This window comes from Chlamydotis macqueenii, chromosome 3 (assembly GCF_036417535.1).
Source record: "Chlamydotis macqueenii isolate bChlMac1 chromosome 3, bChlMac1.mat, whole genome shotgun sequence".
Taxonomy (NCBI): Eukaryota; Metazoa; Chordata; class Aves; order Otidiformes; family Otididae; genus Chlamydotis; species Chlamydotis macqueenii.
Genome location: NC_141558.1, coordinates 49873763 through 49899915, shown reverse-complemented (window position 1 = coordinate 49899915; position 26153 = coordinate 49873763). Strand labels below are relative to the sequence as shown.

General features: G+C 36.1%; 1 protein-coding gene across 1 annotated transcript in view; it reads left to right on the top strand.

Moving 5' to 3' along the window:
- LOC104480949 (adenylate kinase 9) overlaps positions 1-26153 on the top strand; it is a 56332-nt gene that overhangs the window by 12782 nt on the left and 17397 nt on the right. Inside the window, exons 7-18 of the mRNA XM_086744178.1 lie at positions 309-476; positions 1183-1308; positions 3453-3527; positions 4968-5066; positions 8155-8294; positions 8371-8551; positions 8995-9139; positions 10647-10780; positions 11439-11595; positions 15043-15163; positions 15576-15640; positions 22046-22147. Coding sequence (XP_086600304.1) covers positions 309-476; positions 1183-1308; positions 3453-3527; positions 4968-5066; positions 8155-8294; positions 8371-8551; positions 8995-9139; positions 10647-10780; positions 11439-11595; positions 15043-15163; positions 15576-15640; positions 22046-22147 — 1513 coding nt within the window. The remainder of the gene's footprint in view (positions 1-308; positions 477-1182; positions 1309-3452; positions 3528-4967; positions 5067-8154; positions 8295-8370; positions 8552-8994; positions 9140-10646; positions 10781-11438; positions 11596-15042; positions 15164-15575; positions 15641-22045; positions 22148-26153) is intronic.

Sequence of the window (26153 nt, the reverse complement as noted above, 5' to 3'; positions counted from 1 at the left end):
AAATACTTGTATCCATAAACTACACTTACACTTGTTATACCACAAGGTATAACTTGCATGGTAAAATGTGCTCAAGTAGTGGCTACACTCCTGATATGGAATGTTAAATACTGATGCGGAAAAACTAAGTCTTTCTTTAATACTTGCTGCTTTTGAAAATTTTGTGTTTACTCAGAATGTTATTGGAGAAGTTGTTTATGACTTTGAATATTTGCCAGACTCCTACTCTCTATTCTGCAGTTTCAGAAAAAATAACATTGTTATAGCAGTACAATAAACACATTTTCCTTTTAATTATTCCTTCGTAGTGTTCAGACTATGACTTATGCCGAAGAATATCAGGACAAAGGCAACACCCTGATTCAGGGCAGGTATATCAGAGGAACCAGTGGGATCCTAACATTATTGAAAAGCATAAGAAAGAGAAAGATCAGCATGAAAAGGAGAATGAAGATGATGAAGAGCAGGAAAAAGAGGTAAATATTGCTAACTTCTAAACAGTGCAAAGTATTATAATGTACTCTAGACACAGCAGAGCAAATTCTAATATTCTAAAATATGACTATACTACATTATTAATTGATTTTGATGAACTCTAATCTTAACTCAGTTTCTGTTCTGCCTGAAGAGATGTGGGATCTCTACATAATGATAGGTTTAAATGACAGCAAATGGTGATTATTACATAGCTCAATCTTGATTCAGTCTCTAACTCAGAAGCTACTGAACTCTTTCTTACCATAAGTTAAAAGGGTGTATCAAGAGAATGGGTCTATACTGTCTGTTTGTTGCTCTACGCAAATAAGAGAGTTCTTAATTTTTGTTTACTGTAGCAAGTTTTACTTGTATTTGCAGGATACTAGCTTGTTGTCTCGTTTTTGTGTTGACTACTACAAATGGATTTTCTTTTTTCTTCATGAAGGTATTAATTTTGAATCCAGGTTATATTGTTCTGGTTTATAGTGCTGGCCAGAGACTTATCAATGCAAGTTCTAGGCACATTCCTCTCAATTTGCAGAAACTACACTACATCAGGATATGATCACAGTCAACAATCACTGGGCTAATACTCATTGCAATACTCTGGAAAGCTACTTTACTTAACTTTGATTAAAGATTAAAATTAGTTTAGTACATTATTTTATTTCTGTATCTTGAAATATTTAACTTTTCATTCTGCAGACTGCCAAAGATGCACTTATGATGTCAGAATTTTTGCATCAATTAGTGCAGAGGCCTGAAGATATTCTTGAAAATGCAGAGGAAAGAGTCAGAACATATAAGGATATAATGCTTCATCCTTTAGAAGTAAGACAAAGCAAAATAATATGATTATGCATAACAAAATACTTTTTAAAATATCTTGTACTTTTTTTTTTTTTTTTTTTTTACACTTGAGATGTATTGTATGGAGGCAGGCATCAGGCATGCTACAACGTATCCCCAAGTTCTGAAATTCATACTGAAATCAATGATACAAAGTTGTAATCTCTAAGTGTTGTTTCTATTCTGGAATCAAGATAAAGCAAACCACTTAGAGTTTATAAAGTGAAATCATACCTGCCATGAGACACTTCCATAATCTAGGAAGTGAAGTATTTGAAGAGCCCAGCATATCATCACCACTACCAGAGTTCTTTTAACATGCAATCCCATAAGAAATCTGCTCTTTGCACCCATTGCCCTCTACCCCAACAGATTCCCTTCCCCACCTGCTACACTGCCTGCAAATTTATATACCAAATAATTAGCCCATGAGTTTCTTTATCACCTATTTAATTTCTGCAGCTGTGACATTGTTTTTTTCTTTCCTTGTGTTCAGGGAAGTTGGATTTACTATCTTTTCTTTTAAAAAACAAAAAAAAAACCAAAAAAAAACCAAACCCCCAAAAAAAAACAAACCAAAAAAACCAGAAGAGGTCCAAAAATAATTAATTATTTTCTTCTTTTTTTTTTAATCTCCTAGTACAAGCAACTGCAAAAGCCTCAAGTTTACCGTGCACTTGACAATTACTCTTTTTTTTATGCCCTTCAGTTTCCCTATGGATTAGATAAACCTATGGATAAAATTGTGTAAAACTGGTATAGTGTTCTTTGCTAGAGTAAAAAACTTGTTATTGCTGTGAAGGAGAAAGCAAAATATGTGATATCTGTAATCATTATACAATCTCACATGGATTTCTCATAAGCAAACTAATGGAAAGCTGTTTAGATTAAATTACTTTAGGATGTACACCAAACTTCAACACTTTCAATACATTCCACTAGTTGGTAGGTCTTACTTATGCTTCACTAATGATTAATGTATTAGTGAACATGCTTAGTGGTCCACTAATACATTAAAAGAACATAGAGGTCTATCATTGTCCCAGAAGGAGGTTGAGATGATGAAACTGGAAAAAAGCTTGTAAGATGTGCAGTTTGCACTGAACTGGGATAGGTAGAAAGAACTTGATAAGTTGTTAGGGTGAAACTGAGTAGAAATAAGTGTGAACTGCAACAATTATGGAGGAAACCTAATGAGCAACTGTAACGTGAAATGCTTGGCTAGACCTCAGTATTGCAGACAATCTGGAATCTGTGGGGTTTTACTTATAAATTGAGTCAATAAATGTGATGCTGTTGTACAAAAGGAAATATTATGGATGTACTAATAAGACCATTGTATATAAGAGAAACACAAACTATTATTCTGTAGAAAAGTATTAGTAAGAAGTAATTAGTTATTATCTATGCCTACCAAAGATAGGACAAATAATTTAATTTATAATGTAGAAGACAGACTAGATGCAAGGAAATGGACTCTGACTGTAAGTGTGGGGAAGAACTGGAACAGATTACCTAGAAAGTTGCAAAGTCACCTTCACTGGGCTTTTTCAGGGCTAAGGTTAGACCAACATCTGTCAGGAACGGAGGGAGTGTTCTCAGTCCTCAGACAGAGACATTAACAGTGGACGTGAGATGACTATTTTAGTTGACTTCCTTATTTACCAATGGGAAAATTGAAAATAAGAAAAAAATGAATTTTACTGAAATTGAGAGTCAGGATCAAAACAAAAACATTCATCTCATGGCTGATAGTTCCAAGAAATCTGTTAATTGATATTGTCACTATTTTCCAGCAGAGAATTAAGGCAATTAGACAATTAAAAGTTGAATTTATACACAAAACATTACTGTATCTTGACTGTTTGTAGCTCTCTTGCATTTGAGCTAGGATACCTAACCTGTTTTCTGAACCCACAGTAACTCCAGTTTTAGAACTCTGTATTTATCCATCACCAAATAAGAGTTTTTCTCCAGAAGATTTTATAAGTCATCAGCACAATGAATCTTGGTTTTGCTGAAGCCCACGAGTCCAGCCTTTGATATGTATAGGAACAGAATGGGCTTCAATGTTGTTATCTGGTTAACTATACTCAGTTGATGAATGTGTCTTTGTTCTTAAACAGAATTTGATGGCTGAACAGGATTGTCAGTATCTTATTGAACTGGATGGAAATCAGCAGCCAGATGATCTCTTTGTAGTAAGTAAGCTATGCATCAACTTAACTTCCACTGGAAAATAATTTCTCAATTCTGTGGATTGTTTTCTTTATTAAGGTGTTGGCAAAATTTTAAGTTGTGTATAAAACTCATTTAATTACTGTTAGAAGATATGACCTTTGAAACGCTTGTTTATCTTGTCCTATTAAGACAATTAGATTCACTGCACTTCCCCCAGGCTTACATATATGTTACATGAGAATCTTTTCAGGCAGGCTACAAGCTCTTTTGTATTGCATCCATCCGTTTTCAGCGCTTTATTTTGTGTATTAGTGTAAAATATCTTTATTAACATGAGAAATTAAAACATTTTCAGTATGATATATTTACAGAATTGGTTTATTTTGTGGTGATGTCTAAAATAATTGTTATGAACTTTGATACTGTTTTACAGTGTAATAGAAGACACTTCATTCTTTTCCATTTGACAGTTCTGTGGAGAGCTTGTGTCTAGATTATTAGCTCATAACATAGAAACTTATTCTCCCTATTAAAAAAACTACAATGATAAAATTTGAAGAGAAATAATCTTATCACTTGCCTCAGAAATAAGAGTTGCTTCAAATCAGAACCTAAAGTATGGGGTTGAAAGTAAAGTGAGAGATTGTCTTTGACAATGTAGGAAGTGAGCTGCTCCTGCAGCTTCCCCTCTGTTGTTTGAAACAAATTGAATCAATTATAATTAAGTAAATATTATTTCAATTTATGCTTAACTTTACTACCAAGAGTAGTCCTGTGGGAAAAAAAAAACACTAATTTGCAAAGCTGGAACATAAAATTTCCTCATTTATGATCTGTTTGTGAACATTAAAACAGAAGATATATAGTAAAGGCAACCAAGTTCTGTAACGATTCCAACCATTTTACCTATGTGTAAGGCAAAGACCTATTATTGAACTAGTCCAAACATAACAAAATTTGCTTTTTCATTTAAAGAACACTTGCATTCAAGCAAAATTACATCCAGTAAATACCTCAATTAAATTTAATATAGTCTTATTCTCATTGGCAGACATCTGGTTTAAGTATCTTTTTAAATAAATTACCCAAAGCTGTATTACTTTCAAGTGTGCATAATCTGATCTCCTAAAGAGATTTTCCTCCTTTCTTAATCTAAATACTTTTAGTGCTTTGTGAAAAAGAATCCTTTACAGCCTATTCCTTTAGAAGGCCTGGGATTCATGCATAAAGAGGAGATATAAAGGCTGTGATTCAGCATTTTGCACTGCCTGTATCTACCAAATACCTTGTTAAAACTCAGTTCAATAAGTAGCTTGACTCCAAGCTAGAAATTTGGCCTTAGTGTATATGTAGCTAATTATATAAATAATAAGTTACAGTTTAAAAAATACGTTAGGGGTCCTTTCAGATCACAAAAGCAGTTTTGATTGGTACTAAATCAAAAGTTATTTTCTCTTCAGTCGGTGGTACTTCGACTTCAGTCTCTGGGTATTCAAAATGGAGCTCCTATAATTAGACTTCAAAGTCAGCCAGAAGAAGCACTGGAGGGATTGGAAAATGTAAGTGTGCTTTTCTAGAATGTGATTAACTGTAACAATTATTAAAATATTTTTTATTTTCTGCTGTAAGCTTATATTATACTTCTTTGTTTCACAGCAACCAGGTTTTTTTTACCATGCAATAGGGACATTTTTTGAGCCTTGATTTTCAGAAATGTGAATTTAAGATAATTCTGGGATTGAAATCCACTTAAGAGAATACAAAAAGAAAAAAGTCTGTTGTTAGAAAAAAAAAGTGAAGTGATTTATAATAAAATTTTGAACAAATTGTTTGTTTTAGCAATAGAGGAAGAATTAATTCCTTCCAAGAAAATAAAGAAACTTTAGCCAAAGGATAACAACCTCAGCAGCTGACTCTTAGCTCAGTCTTTACTCTTTTTCTGAATGACAAATGGCATGCTAATACAAATTTAGCAACTTCCTACACAGCTGAAATTACATACGTTATATTTCCTCTAATTAATTAGAACATTACAAGTTAGTGCTGAATTTCTCTGAATCATTACAATTGTAATTTGTGTCCCTTCCAAATAAAACCGAAAAACAGAAGTCTTTGCATAAATGTCTTCACCTGTATTCACTTGCAGTCATCTTTCCTATTTCTTAAACAAAACTTTGAATATATGAATGATACTGTAACTGGGAGACTCTGCTATACATTTTCAGAGAAACATTTCTCCTTTCCCTTTTCTATTTCCTCAGTGTCGTAGCTCAGCCCTGATCGGGACCAGACTACGCAGTCTCTTTCTCACTCCCCCCACCCTCCAAGAGAACAGGGGGAGCTGTTATAAGAAAAACGGCTCGAGGTTTGAGATAAGGACAGGGAGAAATCCTTAAAGCTACCATCATGGGCAAAACAGACTCAACTTGGGGAAAAATACTCATTTATTTCTAAAACTAGCAGAAGAATGAGACAGGAAACAAGATAACCTCCCCCCTACTCCTCCCTCTTCCCGGGCTTAACATTATCTCTACTACCTTCCCCTCCTGAGCGGCACAGGGGGGAAGAGGGAATGGGGGTCACAGTCAGTTCATCACACATTGTTTTACGCTGCTGCTTCATCGTCAGGGGAAGAACTCACATTCCTCCCCTGCTCCTTCGTGGGGTCCCTCCCATGGGCCACAGTCCTTTGTGAAACTGCTCCGGCGTGGGTCATCTCTTCCACGGGGTGCAGTCCCTCCAGAACAGCTGCCCCAGCAGGCCCTCCATGGGCCACAGCCTCCTTCAGGCCTCCACCTGCTCCAGCATGGGGTCCTCCACGGGCTGCAGGTGAATCTCTGCTCCTCCGTGGACCTCCATGGGCTGCAGGGGGACAACCTGCTCCACCATGGTTATCACCACAGGCTGCAGGGGAATCTTGGCCAGAAGCCGCATTACTCCTCCCCCTCCTTCTTCACTGACCTTGACGTCTGCAGCCGTTCCTCACAACAGGCTGGTAGATGTCTCTCAGGATCCTTTTTACATCTTATTCACTTCCCATCTCCTCTCCACTTCTTGCAGCCAGGCTGGGCCGAGTTGGGCCCAGTCGGCTGCCCGGCGGGAGGCCGGAGGGTGAGGCCTGCAAGGGCCACAAGGCTCGCGCCTCCCCCTCTCTGCCCCTGCTCAGCTCCTTCACATCTTCTTTTCCTGTTTTCCCCTTCTTTAATACGTTATCGCAGAGGCGTTATCACGGGACATTCTGCTACCAATTGGCTCAGCCTTGGCCAGCAGTGGGTCCGCCCTAGGCCCAGCCGAGTCCCCTGAACAAAGGGGAGCGACTTCTAGCACTTTCCTACAGAAGCTACCACCTTAGGGCCCCCCTCACCAAATAAAACCAGAACACTCAGTCTCTGACAAATTCACAAGTGAAGGACTTCCTGTGTCAGAGGTCATCTGTATTTATTATTTAGTTAGTCTGTGTGTTTGTGTTAGTCTGTGTGTAAGCTTTCAGCATCCACAGTATTTGAGGCAAGGAGTTCTGCTGCTTAACTGGACATTACATACAGAATTGCTTCCCTATGTGTTGCACCTCCCACCTTCTAGCTCAGTGTCCTCTAGTTGTTGATATGCAAAAGTCAGTAAATAGTTTTGTTCTCTGTATCTGCCCTCTAATAACTCATGGTTTCAGACTTCTATCCTGTTCTTATGCTGCTGTCTTGTTCCTGGACCGAAGAGTTCTAGCCTACTTAATCTTATTTCTTCTTACATGAAAATATTTTTGTGTCATTGATCAGTCATATTACCTTTTTCTGAACATTTTCCAGTTATACTGCATTTTTTTTTGAGATTAGGATAGCAAGAATGCACGTAGCAGTAAGGCTGAGGGCGGGATTTATACAACAAAAAAAATAAACCTTTATCTTCTGTTTTCTCTTTCCTAACATTCCTAACATTCAGGCTGGTTTTCTGACTGCTCTTGGGCATTGACCAGATATTTTCATGATATTATAATTCCAAGATCAATTCCTGAGTAGTGACAGTCAGTGACAACTCATCATTTCCTGTGTAAAACTGCTATTTTGATGCCTGGTTTCCTTGATTCGGAAGGTCCTTCTGTAGTTCTTCACAGCCAGCACTTGTCTGTACTATTCTGAATAATTTAGAGTCACAGTAAACGTTAGAATTCACTCACTAGTCACCTTCTGTAAAAAATGTATTAAACTTACTCCGGTCATGTGACATTTCTGCATGCCTAAAAGAGATATTTTGGCCTTGCTATTCCTCCCCACAGACCGTGGTCCTTTCTTCATCCTCTTTAAAAGAAATCTTGGCCATTTTGTGTCATCCTTAATAATGGCTGATTTGTACCTCTTTATAATTTTAAACTTCTGAAAATAATAAATGAACCCTAATAAATGAACACTAAAAAAGACCTATTTTAAGTACTATTTTTATTAAATAAAATTGAAAACCTAAATAGTTTCTCCTTAAAGTTATCCTATAATTCTGAAATATCTAATTTAAAAAAAAATATTCTAAAAAGTGTGATGTGGGTTTCTTTTTAGATTTGCTTTTTTCCAAAAAAATATTTCAAAAAAGGCTAACAACAAGGCATATGTAGTTTCAGACAAAAATTACATATGCTGTTATTACTGTTTTAATAAACAGGATGAACTTTTCCGAGTTCTATCATCTTACAAACTAATAGCACACAGATATCGATGGCGTAGAAGCAGGTGGGGGCAAGTATGTCCTGTGGCTCTAAAGAAAGGTGATATTGTAATGGGAAAACCAGACTTGGCTGTCAGGTTAGTGGAATTTGACACTTTAATTTTTATTTCTAAGGTAACTATCTATACCTGTTAGCTTCTCTTCTGTTTTAAGTTTTCTAGGTAAAATGTACATACTGTCATCCCCAGAGGCATTGAAAACATTTATGTTGAACCCACGACCTTACCTGTTACCACCAATGCCACTTCCTCCTTGTAAAGTACTAGTATTTGGTCCTCCGTTCTCTGGAAGAACAACTATTTGTAACCTAATTGCACACAAATATAAAGGAAAGGTAGGTTTATAAATGTCTTATTTAACAAGGGTATCAGGTGAGGCTTGGGAATCAGTTAAACATATTCATATTCCTGTTGTGTTACATACACATTGCAAACACATGGATAACAGAGGAAACATAGTGATTTAGTTAAATTAATTTATATAAAAGTAGCTAAATTTCTTTTTTTTTTTATTTACCCTTTATATAAGAGAAATATTTGTGTCCATTATTTGTCTTAGCTTAAGAATATGATTAAAAACTTTTATATCAAATATAATTAAATTTAAATGCAAATTATAAATTATTTCTTCCACAAAAAAATCCACTGCACTTGAATTATATGTAATTTATTTCAAAATTTGCAGAGCTTTTACAAATTCATTTCATTGTATAGAATTTGGATCAGATGCTATATTTCTCTTTTGTGATTTTTTTTTTTTTTCAAATCATTTCACTAGGTTCTTGATATGGCCAAACTCACTCAAGTCCATATGGAAGAATCAAGAGAAGAAAACATTGAGCAAGTGCGAAGGGATACAATAGAAAAGGCTATAACAGCAGTGAAAAATAGGTTGGAATTAGAAAAACAGTCAGAAGAATCAGGTGAATAAGGTGTTCCATGGTCTTTGACACTATCTTATTTGCTTTAGGTTATTTAACTGAAGCAACTGCTATCACTTCAACTTACAAAATATTACAGAAGGTGTTATGGTTGTTGGGCAGTAAATATGAACTAAAAGAACATGCAGTGAAGGGAATAGCTGAGTAGAATGCAGTATTTTTTACATTATATATAAATCCTCTGAAACTGAGGGTCACAAGTATATAAGAAAGAGTTATCTGAGCTCTTTTTGAAAGAAGAAAATGGTTCTGACTGATACTGGTTGGAAACTTCCCATTTGAATGACCTTCTGACAAGTTAACTCTCTGCAAAATTGAATTTTTCTTCAAGAAAACAGCTTGTCAGCTAGGCTGATGTGAACCCACAATCTACAGATTCTCCACTTTGGAGCAGCCTTCCAAGTATACTGTCTCAGTTGGCACATTCACAAGACTCTCTAGCTCTGGTCACATTTAGACTTCTTAAGCTGCCCAGATTTTCACAGCTTGATGAATTCAGAAAATATTATGAAAGGGTGAAAATAACATGTTCTTTTAATATGTGTTAAACAAAATCTGGATTTTCTTTTTGCAGGATTTTTTTGGAATTTTTTTTTCAAAATTATTTATTTTGAAATGAAAAATTTCCATTGAACGGGAATTGCCTTTTCCAGTTAGCTCTAGTCATAATTTACATGGACAATCAGGCCATTTTACCTTATTCAACTAAGCAAGGAATCACCACATTTGACTTACTTATGGGTAGATACATATCTAATAAGAAGTCAATATATTCCTTTGGTGCTGCAAAACATAGAAGCTGACAGCGATACAAAAACCATTGGTGTTGCAGTAAGAATAATATTGAACTATAACACCAAAATTAAAACCACTAAACAGTGTTAGGTTCCAGATTCCTGGCTACGTAAATACTTTTGAGGACAGGTTTGTGAAATTTTATTAGAACTAATGAGAACTTAATCCTAATTAATAACCTTGGAGAGTTCTGTGCATCTTAGGGAATGCAAGCTTCTTTATTATTGACAATATACTGTCTTGATCTATTTGTATTGATTTTTAAATTAATCTAGTCAACCTTTAGATTTATGAATCAAAAAGAAATCGAATCAAAAAGAAATCAAATCAAAGGAAATTCTCACATGCTGCAGGTGCCTGATTGTTCTAGCACACAAATGTAATTCCACTCATATTGCAATAATATTTCACTTAGTGGTAGAAAATATTGTACAGTTAAAAAAGGTGTTGGATTTTTTTTAATGAGAAAGCAAAAAAGATCTTAAAACTTATCTTTATGAAATATCCTCTAGAACTGCATTCAGAAGAACTGGTATTTGATTCTTTCTCAGTATGATTGTGTAATATTTCTTAAAATGACTGCTGCATTATAATTATGAAATTGCTGGATTTAATTCCCTAGCAGTTATTCCTGACCAAAAGAAATAAGTATTTCAGAATTTTGTGAAGCGCTTCTAAAAATCTATGTTGTTAGGAATGTCAGAGATAAATACTGACCACCCAGAAGTTCAAGCTATGGTAGAAGAAGCCATGAAAAGTGCATCAGACTCTGAAGTTACACTGTCACCTGAAGTGTATGCTGAAGTACTGGAAAAAGCTATCACAGAGGTAAAACTATAAGTACCGTATTGCAAAGCACTATCTTTCTAAGAGCAACCTGTAACAGTTTATACATTATTGGTGTATGTTCTTAATTTTTCCATTTGAAAGATCAGTTTAGTTTATATCACATAGTCTGAAAGCCTTCATAGGATTGAGGAAAGATAGCAAAATCAAGAAAGACAAATCTATTGAGGACTAATATATATATACACAAATTATTTATGTCATGCAAAGTACCTGGCCTAAAAATTGTTAAAGTCTGGGAGAACTATCTGAAGAAAGTATCACTGCATACTTGCCCTATTCTTATACTCTTAGTTACTGTTACAGAGCTCAACACGAGATACAAGTGTTTGAAAAGAATTGTATATGAAGGTTTATCTTGAATTGTTTTAAATTTGTTCAATGGTTTGTAACTATTGAAACTAGAATCTAAATTCTTTATAGGCAACCTTAAAAAATCACTGGCACATTAATATATTTTTGTTTACAATGTTTGTATTTCATTCATACATATAAAGTTATAAATGTCTTACTTTTCATTGACCTGAAATGACAATAGGGAAAAATTATAACATTTAGATAATCAGTTTGTATTGTGCAGTCTTTTTTAACAGCTCACAGATTATTTTAGTCTTTTTATGTTACTGACATTTTATAACAGCTTATGAAGAAGAACAAAGACAGGTTTCCTGGTGCTCCAGAAAAAGGAGGATGGGTAGTGGATAACTTCCCTCTGTCAGTAGATCACTGGTCAGCCTTATCAGAAAAAGGACTTTTACCTGACATTGTTGTCTGTCTGAAGGATACAGAAAAAGACGGTTAGTAAATGCACACTAATGAAAATTAATATTTTCTTTTTCTGTGTTGGTATCTGTACATAAAGCACACTTATAAGAAAAACTAGTAGTTATGTCCCATTTATAAAGTTTCAAGGGTCTAGAGAAGGAAGAATCCAGTGAATCAACAAAGGTACCCTAAATTTCTTAGTGTTTGGATTAGGGGAATTACATAGAATTGAAAACAGGAATGCTTTACAAAAGCAGTAAAGAAAATTCCTCCTTTATAATCCTGTTTAGAATTCCTTCCTATTTACAATCAGCAGTAAATACCACTTGCAGATTTAGACTTTTGTATTGTGTATCTGGTTGTCCGTCAGCTTACAATATGGCTCTCAGTCAAATTTCCCTGCCTGCACATTGGTTTCCTCACTTGCAAAATCAGGTTATAGAGATGAACTTCCTCTGCTTGAGAGAAAAGGGTGGGAGGAGAAATACCTATATGCAGATGTATCCTGTTCCCCATCCTGGGGTCAAAAAATGGTGAGCAACTTCTTACCCAGATTGATACAATTGCTTAGTACCAATGAATTTAGAGGAAGGGATTTTTACTTTATTATTTCAAGCAGGAAGAAAGGTTGGTACTAGACATGAAAAACTGAACAGTTTCATACACTGTTAAGAGTTTTGCCTGCCAAATCATGCCTTAATGGATTATGCCTGCTTGATTCATACCACACCCCAAGTTTCGTTGCCTTGTGGTAATGTTTGATCATCATCTCTTCAACCGAGTCCATTATCAAAAGGTCTTTCAATAGTAGAAACTTCCCTTCAATAAAGGAATGATAGGTCTGTTCATACTTAGTTCAAGAAAGCTCAGTAACTGCCCGATGTTAGAATCAGTCCAGAGAGCTTTTCAAACCCTTGTCACTAAATAAAAAAATCAACCAGATCAGACACTTTGGGAAGAGATAATTCTTCATGTGAACTATGTTACAATAAGGGTGATGGAACACTGGTACAGGTTGCCCAGCAAGGTGGTGGATGCCCCATCTCTGGAAACATTCAAGGCCAGCCTGGATGGAGCTCTGAGCAACTTGATCTAGTGGAAGATGTGCCTGCTTCTTGCAGGGGGGTTAGACTAGATGGCCTTTAAAGGTCTCTTCCAACCCAGTCTATTCCATGACTCAGTGCTGAAAACTGGCCAGTAGTAACTGCCTCATTTTTTTTCTTTTGGGAAAGGAAGAACTTGGCAGTCTATAGCAGAGCCTGTCAAATTATGTGCTTCCCTCCTGCAATGTACACCTTTCTGCTATTCTCTCTACTTCTCAAAACCTAGCTCTCGATTACTTGTTCTAATCTGAACAATCTGTTTTATATTCTTGGTAGCCATCTCTTCCATGCAGTCACCTGCTGTTTCTCTAGTCTGGTGGCAGATTCTTTAAAACATAAATGTAACACTTTCATATCGGTTAGTGAGGTCCTTCGTGAAACTTTGTGCTCACAACCCTGATGGGGTTTAAACTACCCCTGTTTGAACTAACACTGTATAGTCTTTATATCACATAGCAAAAAAAGACTGCTTTCTTAATTACAACCCATTTGGCCCTATGAATAAGGAGATTTCAGGCTTGGAAGGAAATCCACCATTCCCATTTTTAATGTATTTGAGATGATAACGAGTCTATACCCTAATTTCATCCCTGTAGCTGTACCAGGCTTTCATATAAATCAATGACAAATTATTTTTCTTAAAGTTTCATTCATTGGTGGGAGGAAATGAATTAACATACTTTAAATAATAAAGCATATATTTTTACTGTCTCAGCTTGAAACAAGTCATGCACAAATTGAATACAAATCATAGTACTTGTAGCCTATCATAACAAATCAAAGTGAAACATAATACTGGCATAGAGATTTCCTCAACAGACTTCCAGTTACACTAAAACAGAACATTGCAAGAACATTGTTCTTTCAATCAGAATCAGCTGAGCTACCTATAACTGCTCCATTAGCAAGCTAGCTTTTTTTCTGGTTAATACTGGTAGCAGATATTCTCAGGTCAGCTACTTAAGACTTTGCTAATTTATTATCCATTCTAAAGTCTTATATGTCACTTGCTCAATTGGGTCAAGTAATAGTGAAATCCTTCATCAGATGAAACAATACTGAATCCTTTGAGTGAGCAACACGTGCTGATACCCATGGAAGAAAGAATGGTCAGTTATAGTATAGTAATTGTGATTCTTCTGGATGCTCTGCATATGATAATTCTGAAATTAAAGATGCTTTACTTCAGTTCAATGTCATTTGGACTCTGAATAATGAGGTAAATGAATGCTCTTTGGCATTGCTTCTTTTCATAATACTATGAGAAAACACAAAGATGGGAAAGTACATGCCTGGGTCACTAGGCAAAGCCACTGAAAACTCTCACAAGTTTTTTTTTCCAGAAGAATATTGAGACAGATGAGTTTACGAAGTGCATTTTTTTTAAATTCCCTTCATTCACCCTCCCTTTTTAAAAAAAAAAAAACATTAAATTGAAAATATTGTTTTAAAACATAAACCATTCACACAAAATTATTATCTGCTTCAAATCAACACCAATGTTCCCAACAGTTAAGTAACAAGTTTCTCACAGTTCAAATTTAGATAAAAATGCATTTTACATCAATTGATGATATTGATCATGTGAGATATGAGAGGAACAAGTATAAGTAAAATGAGGTGAAAGAGGCAAGATCATAATGTCTGCTATAAGGTTTGGCTAAAAATGTAGCTTTTTACTTACGGCTATGTTTCCTTGAATTTAGCTATTTTGTTTCATTTTGTGCTTTTTTTTTTTCATTTAGGCAATTGTATTAACTCATTCACACTTATTTCTGTCATTTAAATAATAATGTAGTTGTGGAGTTTACATTTTCACAGCATTTTGGGTCATTACTTGGTAAGCTATTCCCTGAATTAGTCTAAACTGGGATAACTCCACTGATGGAAACGGATTTCAGTCACACAGCCATATATCATAAATCTATTTGTCAAACAAGTAAGTTAGTAGAGTTCCTAGTAGGAACAGCATATCCTTCATTTCTGTCAACCAGCTGTAGTAGTATAAGTATGTACATTCTTTGTATTTTTATTTGAATGTTTTTGATTTGTTTCTTCATAGTTTTCTTCACAAACATACAAACAAAATAAACACCAGAGTAATGCATGATATACAGATATAGAAGGCAAATTCTTTCAGTGCTGTCTCCCCTTACAGCCTTCATCATAACCTTCCCATATCCCAGACTCAATTTATTAGGTGCTTGAAATCGAAAACAAAGCTCTAAAATCTTAGAAAGAAACAGTATAATAATATTTCAGTGGTAGGAAAGTAGGAAAGTTGTCTATCATTTATTAAATAATTTTCCTAAGTCAAATAACTTTCGTTTTATACCAATGCATAAAAGTCATTCCTGTTGTGTAATTGTACTGCAGGACTCTGTATACTACGCAGAACATACTTAGCAAATAAAGATGAAATTAATTCTAAGATTTTGAAAAGACTAACAGAAGAAGCATTAGAAAAGAAAAAAGAAGAAGAAGAAGAAGAAGAAAGGTAAAATATTCCAAATATCTGAATATATAAAATGAGCATAAATATAGAAAAAGAAAATTCTAGCCTTACTTTCTGTTAAAGGTATCAGTACATTTCTCAACACAAATGTACTAAAAAAGTACAGTAACACTAGTTGTGATGTATAGGAAATAATATGTGTTAACTTTGAGGAATATCTAATTTAGATCAGTAAATATGGTGTCAGAAGATTCTCTTGCTAAATGCATTTTCATTAGCCTTTCCTTAGTCCAACCTTTTGATGCAATGAGATAATAACATTTTAGATGATAAATTTTTTTTTTATTTTGTACAACCTAAATTATATTTCAATTCCCAACAGTATTTTTCCACATGTTTACTTTACATTTAATATATCTGCAACTTGCTTCAGATATTAATCTTTTACTTACAGAAGAAAAATGCAAGAAATACTGACATCAGAAGAACAGCAATCTCTAGAGGGTGCCGAGGAGGCAGGTGAAAGTGTGTATCGTTTGACTTCTATTTTATCTAATTATGTGTTTGAAATAATTTAGCAATGTAGATTTTACATTTTTTATTTCTTTTTTACATTCAGTATCCAGAAAAATGACTTTATATTACTATCTTTGCTTCCTTCATTGATTCAGGCACTCATTTCTATGTGTCATTCTTAATGGATGTTACCAAATAGACATGTATTAAATCTGCCAGCACAGTTATGGTTTTCAATAAATCCAAAGAACAGGTCTCTCTGTCTCCTCTAGTAACTTTTCTAAGTGAGCTATTAATGGTATTGAACCTTCCTACTCATCAAAAAATCTGTATCCCCTTACAAGTTAGAAAACAATGTTAGAGCTTAGCCAGCAATAAAATTGCAAAACTGTCTGATTTTCTGTTCTTCCTCCAAGAAGCTCAGCCTGAAGCAATTAAAGGGGAATGGAAATTATTTCAGTGGTCGCTCTCTTAACATGCATTAAGAATTGCTGAATCTGGTAGCAACATACATTATGAATTGCTGAATCCAGTAGCCCAGTAGAGGTGAGGCTGCTGCAGCTCCATGTCCCCAGGACCACGCAGTAATGAGTCTGAGCACATATTCTCATTTCCCCTGTCATCCTCTTCTTATTCAGTTATCTGTGCTTGTTCCTTCCCAATCCACTTTGATCCCTTCTTCTCCTTGCCTTTGATCCTTCTCAGAAATGCCTCATAATATTATAAGTCTCTCACAATCCCAACTGCTTTTCCTGGCATCCCCTAATGAATCTCATACCCTATAGGCAGTAATGCCTCTCAGCCAGGAAAAGCCTCTCTGGTTGACTCATCTCAATAGATCTCACACCTAGAGAATGCCTTCATCATCCTCCTTTAATGACCCTGAGGGGAGCCAAGTCAAGGTTATGTTTGTTCTGATTAGGTTACTGAGGTTCTTACGGAATTATGCATATTACATGAGGTTTCCACTCTAATGAGTAGAGACTTTCTTACTTTGCTTCTTTCCGTATTGACAGAACTACATATTATTTTTGTTTAGCTGCCCTTTATTTCCTGTAAAGATCCTACTTTTATATCAGAATTGTGCTATACTTTGCTTCCAGCAATGAAAATATAATTGTCCTGGGCAATAGTGAATAATCTGTGAGGAGTGAGATTTTTTCACAAATAGGCTGAATTTTTGCACCTCAAACAATTCTGTCAGTTGGGTTGAGGTTTAGAATTAATTACAGTTACTTTCAACATTTATAAAGCTCAACTGTCAAAAAATTTGCAGGATTGTACTTTCCTTTTTACCTTCTTTAATCACTGACTACTTTCTTAGAAGAATGTTGCTGTCTGATTTGTATCTGCTGTCAAGATCAAGTACCATGCATAAGTATCTGTCTCTACATTAAGAAATAGTTTGCAGACTTTAGAGGATTCTCTTTCTCTGCTGTGGGATCTCAAGATTTCCCCATCAAAACCTAAATTATCATGTTAGGCCTGGAGCTGAAAGCCAAAATTGAAGTACATGAATTCCCACTTTTTTTGTTCTCTCAACAGCGGAGGCCTAGACTCACATTACTGTCTTCCTTTCAAACATAACATACTGGTTTCTGTAGAAAAATATTATGGCCAAACTTAAGTTCTGTACTGTTAATATGCTTCACATAAACTTTCTTTCATTATCCAATCTACCATTTATTTTATTTACATATAACAAGGGCTAAGTTGTAATGGTAGGATAAGATAGACTGAATATGATAACATGCTTTTAATTTTTGATTAGGTAACATTTCACCTACTCTCTGAAAAAAATAGTTTAGCTTGGTGGAGCTCCTTAAATTACATATAGACTTAAAAAATTCTGCATTATAACTTTTTATAGTTTCTAATAAAACATATAGCTCTTCTCCAAAGTGAGTGAGTTCTAAAGTATTAAATATAAATAATTCTAGACAGATACTCTATTATCTTTATCTCAAACAACAAACTTCATCTTAGTTTTGAATAGCTAATTCATTTTGATCTGAGTACATCAAAACAACAATTACTAATGAAAGAAGTAATAATGTCATATACACACTTGTGCTCTTAACACGTGGTAAGTCCTTGTTCTGAGAAAATCATGTTTTCCTACGCCTACATTTGATTTCAATAACCAAATACTGACTCACCAAAACACTTCAGTCATGCTGCTCTTAGCCTGATTTATTTCACATGTAGTGCCATCAGCACATTGACTGCAGCTTTTCTCCCATGTGATATGTCTTTACAAAAATATAAAAGAATCATATGTTCACAGTTTTGAGGTTTTTAATATAGCAGTTATGGTATAAAAATGAAAACTCAAAATAATACTCCAGAGCCCCAATCATGCTCTTTTGATGCCTCATATAAATGAATGGGCATTTCAATAATTGCGATTTTTGTAACCTCAGTGGGACATTGAAGTAATTGGGATTGCTTCAGGACTGAACATATTCAAATTTACAGTACTGTTTGTGTTTAAAAGGAAAAAAATTGTTCCAGTAATAAGCAAGGTATTTACACGTGTCTTAATGAGAATGAAAGTAAAGGGAAAAGGAGCCTTTGGGTAAATTTAGCAAATATATTTAAGTGAGTTAGGAAGCTAAGTTCAACGCTGAAAATGTCTGTGAAGGTACAAAAAACACTTTATGTGGTTACTCTTGCTTATGTCTAGCTGAAAATTATAGCCCCACATCTTTTTTTCATGTCCTTTGACACAATTATTCTAGGCTTAAATTATTTTCAGGAATTTCTTACTTTACTTAAGCATTTTTGCAGCAGCTTTGTATGAGTATGGACTTATTTATACTAGTGTGTTGGTTTTGTTTAGTGAAGGGAGGCTATGGTGGGAGCTTCTGCAAGAAGCTGCTAGAAGTTTCTCCTGTGTCCAGTGGACTCGGCCGGGCCTAGGGTGGACCTGCTGCTGGCCAGGGCCGAGCCAATTGGTGATGGCATGTTCCCTGATAATGGCTGTGTGACAATGTATTTAAGAAGGGGAAAAATAATTATAAAAGAAAAAAAAAAAGAAGAAGGAGATGTGAAGAAGCAGAAGCACAGGCAGAGAGGGGGAGGCACGAGCCTCCTGCTAGGCGGCCATCTGGGCCTGACTCGGCCCAGCCCGGCTGCAAGAAGTGGAGAGGAGATGTGAAGAGAACCTGAGAGGCATCTGCCTGCCTGTTGTGAAGAATTTCTTGTGAGAGGAACGGCTGCAGACGCCAAGGTCAGTTCAGAAGGAGGGGGAGGACTAATACTGCTCCTGGCCAGAATTCCCCTGCAGCCCATGGTGAGGCAGGCTGTCCCCCTGCAGCCCATGGAGGCCCACAGAGGAGCAGAGATTCACCTGCAGCCCGTGGAGGGCCCGCACTGGGGCAGGCAGATGCCTGAAGGAGGCTGTGGCCTGTGGAGGGCCCACGCTGGGGCTGCCTGTTCCTGTTGTTTTGCACCCCATGGAAAAATGACCCACGCCAGAGCAGTTCATGAAGGACTGTAGCCCATGGGAGGGACCCCACGCTGGAGCAGGGGAGGAATGTGAGGAGTTCATCCCCTGAGGAGGAAGGAGCAGCGTAAAGCAACAAGTGATGAACTGACCATAACTCCCATTCCCTATCTCCCCCTGTGCCCCTTGGGAGGGGGAAGGAGGCAGAGACAATTGAAATTAGTTAAGCCCAGGAAGAGGGAGGGGTGGGGGGAAGTTACTTTGTTCTCTTTCTCATTATCCTGCTTTGGTTTTAATAATAAATAAGTAGTTTTCCCCAGGTCAAGGCTGTTTTGCCTCTAACAGTAACTTTAAGGATCTCTCCCTGTCCTTAGCTAAAACCTTGAGCCTTTTTTGTTATATTATCTCCCCTTGTTCCCTTGGAGGGTGGGGGGACTGAGCAAGAGACTGCATAGCTTGGTCCTGAGCAGGGCTCAACTACAACAACTGCGAAACAGCTATATGACTTCATGAGAATATATTTCAGGCGTTGTAGAAGAGTTACACAGCTTCGGGTAGATCTGTGGGTTCATTCCAATCTTCTTGAGTAAAACGTGGCATATTTATTTCCTACCACGTTTCAGCAATAAAAAAAAAAATCCCCTACAATTGATCTTATCCACTGAAGCAAACAGATGTCATAGTTTAAGACTTTATTTTCTGTACTTTGTTTGTCAGCTCTGCTTTTCTGACAGAGATTACCCCCTTCCTATAGCAGACTCAACTGGAACACACATAGGCCTATGCCTTAGTCACTGTAGCTCAGGGTGGTGTGCTAGTACAACCCCATCTTCAGTCACATGCCTTCTGCTGCTCTTGCTATTTGGGTAGAAATAAATTTCTTGAAAGAAATAAATGGGTAGCTGGAGCTGATAATTCCAGACATCGCCTGCCATGCTTGTCCTTCACAGCTGTTAATATCAATATTTGTTATAAATTCTTTAATATTGATCTACCCCCCCTTCTCTTATTACAGATGGTGGAGAGTTGAATCAATGCCCATCTCTTTAGCTTTTATGTTCTTGCTTTTTTATTTTTATCATTGTGTTAAAATAGGTAAAATATTTTAAACAACAACAAAAATTACATATAATAATAATTAAACCTGTACATGTTAGGACATTTCCCCTGTAGTCTTTGAAGATAAAGGCTTTTTGGAATCAATTGTAATTCTAACATTTACCAGGCAGTTGATGTGTGCCCAATCATACAGCCTCTAAATATATTTCCTTTGTTTTTCTTGGCTGGCTTGCATTCTGATTTGGTTTTTTTTCTACCTCTAACTGGAGGCTTTTCAGTGAGAGAGTTTGAACAAGGATGGTTTATTAATCTGCAAATTACTTGTACCACAAACTTCAAAGCAAGCTGTAGTGATATTAACTTGACAATTTGTTCAGTCTTTGAGCAAAGTTGCATGATCTTCAAAGCCACTCTGGCCTCCTTCGTAAGGCACATATGATAATTATATTCTAATATGCATAATCATAGCATTTTAGGCAGAGAAATTTCAAAATTTGAAACAGAAAGGTAATAAACATCTTTCTCAATTAGATCCCAAATACCTTCAGTTCTTCAATACTTTTTGTCTCTCAGTCAGAGAAATAAAGGCGAGGGGATATTGGTTTAGTACAGCTATGCATAACTTTGCAGGAAAAAAAAGAGCAAAAGCCTATGATTAGAGCTATCAAACTCTCCAAAAGCTCTTGTCGCTTTCTGAACATTTATAAGAAAAAGGACATCTTCTTAATTTACTTTGTTTAATGTCCATCCATCTGTCTTCCTTGACCCTATCCAGCACCAATCTTGTAAAAGAAATCTCTCAAGTGTTTAGATACACTGTAAAAATATAGACACACTTAGCTTCTATGCCACAGCTATTTCTATTGAAGTCTCTAGGACTATCTGTGATCAAGTTATGTATGCATGTGCAAATTTGCAACCTGACAGTCTTAACAGAGCATCTTCCATTTTGCACATTTTCCAGCGTGTCATTTTCCTCTTTGCATCTTGATGTATTTATTAAAGAGCATCAAACCTAATTTTGCTTGACTGCATTCCTGTATATATCAAAAGGAAATAAAGAATTAGAATAAGTGAAGAATTTTCCCAATTTGACACATGCTGAGGGTTGTGGGGATTTATCTGCTAATCATATAAGAAGCAGATACTTGTTTACAAGATAAAGTTTCCTGATTTTACATAAATCGGAAATTCAGTGTTTCCAGCCTGTTTTTCATGATGTTTGTGGTTTCTTTGCCAAAAAAAAAAAAGAGATGTAAGTGAAAACAAATGCCATAATTTCAGATTTTAAAATACATTCCTGTTTAATATGATTTGAGTTTTGGGTAATCATAACATGTTGAGATGTACAAGTGGTGTTTTATTACTCTCACAGTGGTCTAAGGACATAAGCAAAACAAGGCTTGTAGGAAAAAGTAATATGCTTTATTGACCAGCTGTGATGCAGTCAGAAAAACTGCACCAGCCTTCAGGTGCACAAGCCCTTCTTCAAGTCAGTCTTCTTCTGCCCAACAGGACCTGTCCTGTAGAACACCAAGTGCACTTTTTGGCAAGGTCTTGGTTTTGAGCATAGTTTGTGCACTGAACACATAGATTATAATGAATGAAAAATATTATAACCTAAAAGTAATAAATTAAACAAATTACTTCTCCACTTTATTCATAGTCATGTGGCATCTGATAGATATTCTGCCTTTCTCCACAGAGCAGGCAGCTGATCTGAAAATGTTTTGGTGAGAGTGCAATTCCTGAGCATTAAAGTAACTAATTCCTTTGGGGTTTTTTGTAGGTGATTAAATATGTTTTGCAGTGTGATCCAAAAATATCTTTATTTCTGTAGTGCCTCCATCACCTCTCAATGGCTTTGTTGAAGTTACTCATTATTTTATTTGTGCCCACAGAATTTGAGGACAATGATGAGCAGCTTCCACCTGAAACTGAACAAATGTCCCAGAAACAGTCCAGTGACTCTGCAGCTTATAAAGAAGAATCTAAACCTACAGGTTGGCATTGTAGCACATATACTCTCTCTTACTTGCTAGTATGAAGAATTGTATGCCTTAATTTTATGCTAACTTTTACTATATTTGAAAATTGGCTGTAAATATCATTCCTTACCTTAACTTTTTTTCTTTTAAAGTAGTTTACAATGGAACTGTCAGGTTCAAGATATTTAAACACTTACAAATGCAATTAAAGGCATATTGGTACTTCCTGTTAAAAATAATGCACCAGCTATTTGCACTTTGAAAAACAACAAAATCTCACTATTGCCTCTACTGCCTAAATATCAAATCAATAAATTTGCACAGGGATCTGTGGAAATAAGAAATAAAGTGAGTGTTGCTGAAATTGCAGGTTGACATAGCCTCTTGTAATCAAAAATCCATGAGCTCTCTCTACAGGATGAAGTCATAAGGGAGGGAAATCAGACAAAAAAAAAAAACTTTAGAAAGTCACTCTCATGGATTGTGACCATCCAAAAAAGAAAGAAGAAAATACTAGGAAAAAAAACCCCATGAAATAATCAAATTGCAGTATTTGCAAATGCCTGAATGTGGTTTTAACAGATCCTGGTTCTACAGACCATTTCCAAATTAATATTATATCAACATTAATCAGAAATTACTAGTCCATTCCCTGTGGCAAGTGATTTTGGGAAAAAAATAGGAATGCATGAATTTTAACTTCGGATGTGAATGATCAAAATAAGTCCTGCATTTTCCTTAGCTGACCATTGTCCTGCTAACAGCTTGCTAGATTTCACATGGAGTCATGTTTTCTTCTTTTCAGTATAAGGTAAAATTCTGCAGCACATGGAAATACATAGAACCATAAGCTAATTAAAAGATACATGAAATCTTGTAGTAGCCTTCTCTCAAAAAACACTTTGAAGGCAACTCATCTTCAATGGAGATGATCTGCTTTAGTTTTTAAAATATACATTTTAGCTTTTATCTACTAGAATTTTTAGAATATGTTAAAGTCCAAAAGAGAAAAAAATAAAAAATAAAACATTTTATTTTAACTAGCAAGTTGTTGAATATACACATTTTTATTCATTAGAAAGAATCAATTTAATCTGTAAACTGAACTGTGGTTTTTTTTTCCAAACACCATAAATCAGTATACACCATATAAGTTTAAGTACATTTTTCTGTAATATTCTGAAAATTATTTGGCAGCATATATTTAGAAATAAGTAATGAAAAGTCTGTATAAACAAACTACACGGTCTGTTTCAAAAAGACAAATGAATATATGTTCATAATGAAATATATATCAGTTCCAAGGGATGGAAGTGTCACTGATATCCGACATTTTACCTTTCTATTTATTTTGGTAGTTAAACACTGATGAAGACATGCTGGCTTCTCTTGTCTCTGTCTCAGCTTTGGCAAGGTTTGAGAGGGGACAAAAGAAGGATTTTTTTCATCCTTTTTGTTGCTGAATATGGACTGAGGGCAGAACAAATCATATCTAATACCATCAGAATACTGGAAAAAAAAATATTAAAGCCTTTCCTTCCCCAGCAACTCACTTGGAGAACATGGGGACAGAAAGCCTTTGAGGATTGTTTGTCTCTATGGTAACTATGCTCAGTAAAAGCAAAGAAGACACAGAGCAGAAGAATATGAGAGATTGCCATATAGTCATTCCCTGTGAAAGCTCCAGATTTAGGGCTAGGGAGGATTGTTTCCTATCACCTCTGTGATAAGGAAAAGAATTAAGAATAGCACTGTTAGATAAACCGCCACCTCCTCTGAAGGAAACTCATTTGCATTTTTAGATCTATTTATTTTTAAACCATTACTGTGTTTTCAAGTATTTATGTTGACTATGTTTCTTATTTCTTTAAAAATATCTTCTCACCATATATCAGCTCTGCAAGCAGAATTATTATAGCATATCTAATAGCAATAGTACAGCTGCCTTACTTACTTAAAAGTATTTTCAGTATTTTTGGTCCCCAAGACCCAGTTTGAAACAAAGCAAATGTCAGGGAGGCAACATTTTTGTTATAATAAGGTTCAAATATCTGAACAAAAATCAAATAATGTTTGTGTTGTTCAATTTTTGAGTTGTCCCTTTTCCCTAGGAATGTAATCCTTTTTTCTTTTGTTACTTGTCCTGTCTTTCTAGCAAAAAGTTTCTCCAGGACATTCAGGCCTGAGTAATCTATTTAAAAGTTCCATAAGTATGCAATAATTGCTGCTGGATACGTTTCCTTAAGCAATAAAACTCTCAGAGGTAACCTGACGGAATTATGTGCCTTGAGTAGAGAATCAAAGCTGGAACACACGCTGGTCCATCATTTGCTAAATACAGCCTATCAGAAGAGGCATAACATGAATTGTGTTTCTGAGATTAAGGTTCATACGGGAAGCACTCTATTGAGTGGATTTGTTACCATGTTCAATATTCTGTCTCAGATGCTGTCAAATATTCATTTAAATCCATATTCTGCCTGTATATTTCCAAAGCTTCATGACCTACTCAGAACTGAGAGGTTTTTAAAGGGCAGGACTATAAAAGATGATCTGTTGAAAGTGAGATCCAAACAGCACACGTTACCATCTTCCATACGTTGTTGCTTTGAATAGGGCTGTGCTTCACAAGGCAGCGCATGTGATTTCTGCAGCGTGAATGTGCCAGGGATGACACGTGCAAAAAGCTGTTAGCGTAGCCTAGTTATTAATGTATCCTTTGCTTGTTTTCTTAAAATCTGTGTTCTTAATGGAATCGTTGTTACATAATGCATTAGTGCTGCCCAAATTTAAGCAAGTTTTACCTGGCTACATCTCTGCCTCATTTGGAATACATCACTACAGAATGCAACATAATTAATTGTGACATTTACACAACATCTTTTTATGTACATAAAAAGCAAGGTATTTTCATGTTCCTATTTAGAATCACAGCAAGAGACAGAAATGTCATTGCAGGGCAGAACTAGTGTAACGACGTGTATAGAATGAATGTGTAGGTTGGTAAAATGCAAATGTTTATAAACATATATAGAAAAAAATAATTTCTAATTCATGATCAGACTATTTGAAATCTGAAAGATGTTATCTGCTTAATGATATGCTGTCTTGCACTTTTGGTTTCTGTTTGGACTAATAATTGTTCAGCTACAGGGAAGGTTAGCCACTGAGGTGTCAGTAGCTGTAAAAAGAAGAGGGGAAATGCGTTAAGTATTCTTTGTTATAAAAGATCACTAAAATACTTGCCAAAATACTTATTTGTTAATCTATTATTTAAAAGTGGGTCAGTTAAAATAATTTTTTGCATTTCATCTTGGGGACAGCATGTCAGGACACTGTGAGGGCCAACTGCTCCCAAACGAACAGGGAGCTGGGAGCAGAGTGTGGCAATGTGGCCATCAAGACAGTGCCTGGCAGCCAGAGCCGGTCCCACCGCCCCAGGCAGGAACAGGCCAGCTCCGGCCTTGGGCATTGGGCACCTCCCTGGGGACAGGGATGAGCTGAGGCCAGGATGGGATGTCGGCCCATGGGCGGGCCCAGCTCGGCGGAGCCCATGGCTGGGCAGGGCTGTGGGGAGCTGGAGATGGGCCCTGCTGCAGCATTGCTGGGGCAGAGGCTGACGGCCTTAGGAGCTGACATGGGATCCTGGGCCATGGGCAGGTGAGGGGAGGCCCAGGGGCCTGGGCAGGGACAGCCAGGCCCAGGGGAATCCTCGGGTCCCCAAGCCAGCATATGAATTGCCATAGAGGGCCTGATTTATTTCAAATCTCAGAGTATCATATATATAGTAGAGGTAAATGGATGTACTGAAAAATAAAATCCTTAAAAGTACCTAAGTATCTAGTAATTTACTATATTTCTAAAGGACTACACATTAAGACCCATAAGTAAATACAGACATTGCAGTGCCCAAAACTGCCATACAAACTGCCTGGCTTCATATATGGAATTAAGGGTTGTAGAAACAGGCCGAAGTAGCAAACTAGCAAAGGGCCAACCACAGTGAGCAATGAAGGTATGT